This window comes from Atta cephalotes (genome assembly GCF_000143395.1).
Source record: "Atta cephalotes unplaced genomic scaffold scaffold00018, whole genome shotgun sequence".
In the NCBI taxonomy this organism is placed as follows: domain Eukaryota; kingdom Metazoa; phylum Arthropoda; class Insecta; order Hymenoptera; family Formicidae; genus Atta; species Atta cephalotes.
The window spans coordinates 4,584,371-4,588,312 of NW_012130082.1; the positions used below are offsets into that span (position 1 = coordinate 4,584,371).

The following is a 3,942-nucleotide window of genomic DNA, read 5'->3' on the forward strand; positions in this document are numbered from 1 at the left end:
AAGAGCAATGAAATCGTAGAAAAAGAGTCGTAAGAGACAAAAACTAATGATGTTTTCTTTTAATTCATATCTCCGAGATTCCTTATGACTTGCGCGCGACGATGATGATTTTATAGATTAGACAAAGCGAGCGCGATAAAAAAATATCGTAGAATAGATCGCTATGTCTCGCTCGATCGTATGTTTGCAAGACATCAGAGAAAATAACACCAATCGAATAATGATTATGATGGCGAGAGTGAAAGGGAGAGAGAGAGAGAGAAAAGAAAAAAAAGCATAATTATGTCATGAAACACGCGCGCGCGCGTCGCTAGGCTTTCCGTGACGCACTCGTGCGTGCAGGTGAAGTAAAACAAAAGAAGGAAAAAAAGAGAAAAAAATGAAGAACAAAACGAGTATTAAATATATGCGGGGGCCGTGGAGAGGAGGGAACCTTTCTTTTATCCATATAAAAGAGAAAAAAGGAAAAGAAAACACCGGCGGGCGTCCTTCACCATTTTCCGCGACGTCCGTCGGCATCCCGTCGTCTCGAAAAGATAAAAAAAAAGAAGAGATAAAAATTAAGGCAGAAGTAAAATGCGCGATATAAAGATATATATAATATATATATATATATGTATATATATATATATTATATGTATATATTTGAAAAATATATGATTATATACATATACATTATACATTATACACGTATACGCGATTCGCTCTCGGTTTTCATCCGAACGCAGCATCCCTATATCCCGCAAGAAACATCCCCTTTACGTGCGTCGCGCCTCTTTTATCCTTCTGTGCAATCGAAAATCCCATCCTGCCTTCCTGCTTTCCTCCCTCCCTCCCTCCCACCCGAGGAGAGCTCGCGGGCCCTCCCCATATTGCAATATTTGTACTTTTCCATGTTGAAACCTCGATATATAATAAATTATATTAACAAACTTCAATCGACTGTCTCTCGTATGAATGTTACCTATTCATTGCGCCTCAAGAAATTTTCCTTGTCTTTTCTTTAGTTACATATGCTTTATATAATAATACAAAATGATAAATGTGGAAGGTTGGGTATAATAATAGTAGAAGAAATCATATGTATATTTCTAAGTTTTGCTTTTATTTGATAATCATTTGTAATATATACTCTCTCTGATAAAAGATGACTGTTAATTCTTCACTGTTAGTTCTTCACAATTGTCTTAATCTACTAGAAAACATGTTTCCATAATAATTAAAACAGCAGCATCCTTCAATTTACAATTGAAATTGCTCTGTTGAAATTGCACTCGTCAGTATTGAATATCCATTTGTGATGAAGTTTCAAGAAAACAATTTAAACCACAGGATTTTGATCACTTGAGTTTAGTTTTCAGTTGACAATCACTAAAATATCTATTTTTTCTTCTTCGGGGCGAATTCTAAACCTCTTATATAGTTCTTTTTTATCTGGTATTTCTCTGCAATAATAAACAAAGTTACAAAATTTGCGTAATTGTAAAATATTTATGAATATTAAAATCAAAGCAACTCACCTGTGAGTAATTTGTACACATATAAAATTTGATTCCCTTGAACAAGAACACTGGGTGTCTTTTTGCCAGGATCATCAGTGATTGTCGCGCTCGCGCCAATGCTCTGGCATTCTTTGCTGAATTCTTTCGGATTGATCCCGAACGTTTCTAAGTTGTTTATCAACGTTACCTACAATTTGTGAGATGTCATCAGAAAAATGAATAATTCTTATATCAAAAAAAGCTACGTTAAGACTTTAACAATATGCTAAAACATGGGGATAACCCGCAAATCAGCTTCTTTGAAAACAAAAATCCGTAGAAACTTTAAAAGTTATTAAATTTTCGTATCATTTATTCTGAGCTGCGACTTTTACCTTTTTCCCGCCTGATCGCACTGTTACTCTCATGTCGATCGGTTCCAATTTTCCCGTATGCAACAAAGTATTTCCCGCGAGGGTTACCTCATGCATATGCGTCATACGTCCGATAAATTTGTTTATCCCATCCTCCATTGTTACCGTCTCCTGATGAGCCTTAGTTCGCATAATTCCCGCCAACTGGGGATTCAGTTTTAATGTTCTACAAAATATAATCGCTATTAATGTAGAAAGAGATGAAAGATGTAAGAAATTTATACATGCAACATCGAGATCTTACTTTCCGTTTTGCAGATCCTCCGCTTTCACGTACTCAGTAAAACACTTTCTGATGTCGGCTCTTTTCATTACGTCACCCTTTCTGCAATCATCATCACGTATTCGGTGTAAAGTGATATACAATACACGTTTATATATTACGACGATGTAACATTCAGCGACTTTCATCATCACCATATAGAAAACCATCTTTTCTGCAATTATATTGCGTCGCGATAAAGTGGCGTCATTCGGCAAGTGTCATGCCTACCATACTTACTCAAAGCCAAATTTTGATAGAACTGGCAGAACGTCAGCAGTCACTCGATAACATTCTGATACAACAGCACTATTCGAAACCACTGGTTCAGCTGCAACTGGTTCTTCAGTAACGATTAATTTCTTCACAAGTGGATGATCAAACTGAAATAAACGAAAAAAAATTTCTTGTAGTTGATATCCCAATCAAAAAACTTATTTCTCAAAAAAAATTTTAATTTTATCAGAATGAATCCAAAATAAACAACAAATGTTACCTTAATGGACAGCAACGTTTCAACACCTTTTGTGATGGATGTATTGATTATTCCTTTAGCCTTCATTTCCGCTAGAAAAACCGATAGTTTTTTATACCGAGATTTCTTTACATCAACGTTTTTACCCGGCGGACAAGCAGCTAACAGATGATTTTTGAAGAAGTTGGATGTCAACATTGGCAGATCACTAGATTTTACAGTTATTTTACATGCTTTCAAGAAACAATATTCCAGTAGTGCGTCCATCTCCTGAACTGGATCAATTGCTTCTGGTTCAACTATGTTTAAAATTTGTACATCTTCAGTTTCTACATCTTCTTCTATATGTTCCTAAATAACATAAAAATAATCAATTTATCTTCGTCCATCTTCAAGAAAATCTCTGATTTAACTACCTTAGAAATGACTTTGTCTTTGACTACATCGCTTGAATCCTCGTCGGTGTTTAATTCATCTAACTTAATTGATAAAATTTCAACAGTTTCATCTACAATTGCTTCTTGATTAATCGATTCGATATCTTCTAACGTATTTGTAAGACTGTCAACATTCGGTGAACCCAAATCAGGCCTTAGAGGTGGTTTGCCCAATTGACACAACATATCACCAATAACATGAAATATCTCTACGCATTTCCCATGTCCAGCTGCCATGTACATGTCTTCGCTGGAAAGTGCAGTGGTACCGACCGCAACTGCAGCCTGCAGAAGAAATGCTGTTTTTCTCTCACCTCAATATTTTTATAATCAACAGATGCAAAGATAAAGTTTGAACCTTGTTTTCCTCAGTGTTAATCGACACTGGAGTACCCTTTGGTAATTTACCAAAGCTATACAGAGTCACTGGCCCCTTCAGAATCAATCCAGGTAACATGAGATCTGCACCTCCCACTAATTTAGATATAACTGGCGTGTGCGTAGTAAAAGTGTTTAATAAATATGGATGATGCCATAACGTATAAATTGTAGGAAACAGCAGAGTGTCATACGAGTCCAATTGAAAGAACATAGGTATCTTGGCGACACAGTACACTTTGCTTACATGTCCACTGTGCGTTACTATTTTCATAATGCTGATGGCTTCCTTTTTGGGCAACAATGACTGAATCTCTTCATCCGACAAACTTGGATACGCCGCCAATACCTCTTCGCATAATTTTTTCCTAAAAATGATAACTAATAATGAATTGTCTCTTTTTACACACATACCACACACACACACACACACACACACACAACAAATATATTATAAATAAACATATTACTAAAT

General features: G+C 35.9%; 1 protein-coding gene across 1 annotated transcript in view; it reads right to left on the bottom strand.

Annotated features, from left to right (window-relative positions):
• Positions 1-1,380: 1,380 nt before the first annotated feature.
• LOC105618799 (eukaryotic translation initiation factor 2D) overlaps positions 1,381-3,942 on the bottom strand; it is a 10,616-nt gene continuing 8,054 nt past the window's right edge. Inside the window, exons 2-9 of the mRNA XM_012200330.1 lie at positions 3,448-3,835; positions 3,069-3,374; positions 2,674-3,003; positions 2,418-2,560; positions 2,160-2,240; positions 1,877-2,081; positions 1,521-1,689; positions 1,381-1,445 (exon numbers count right to left, since the gene is read on the bottom strand). Coding sequence (XP_012055720.1) covers positions 1,381-1,445; positions 1,521-1,689; positions 1,877-2,081; positions 2,160-2,240; positions 2,418-2,560; positions 2,674-3,003; positions 3,069-3,374; positions 3,448-3,835 — 1,687 coding nt within the window. The remainder of the gene's footprint in view (positions 1,446-1,520; positions 1,690-1,876; positions 2,082-2,159; positions 2,241-2,417; positions 2,561-2,673; positions 3,004-3,068; positions 3,375-3,447; positions 3,836-3,942) is intronic.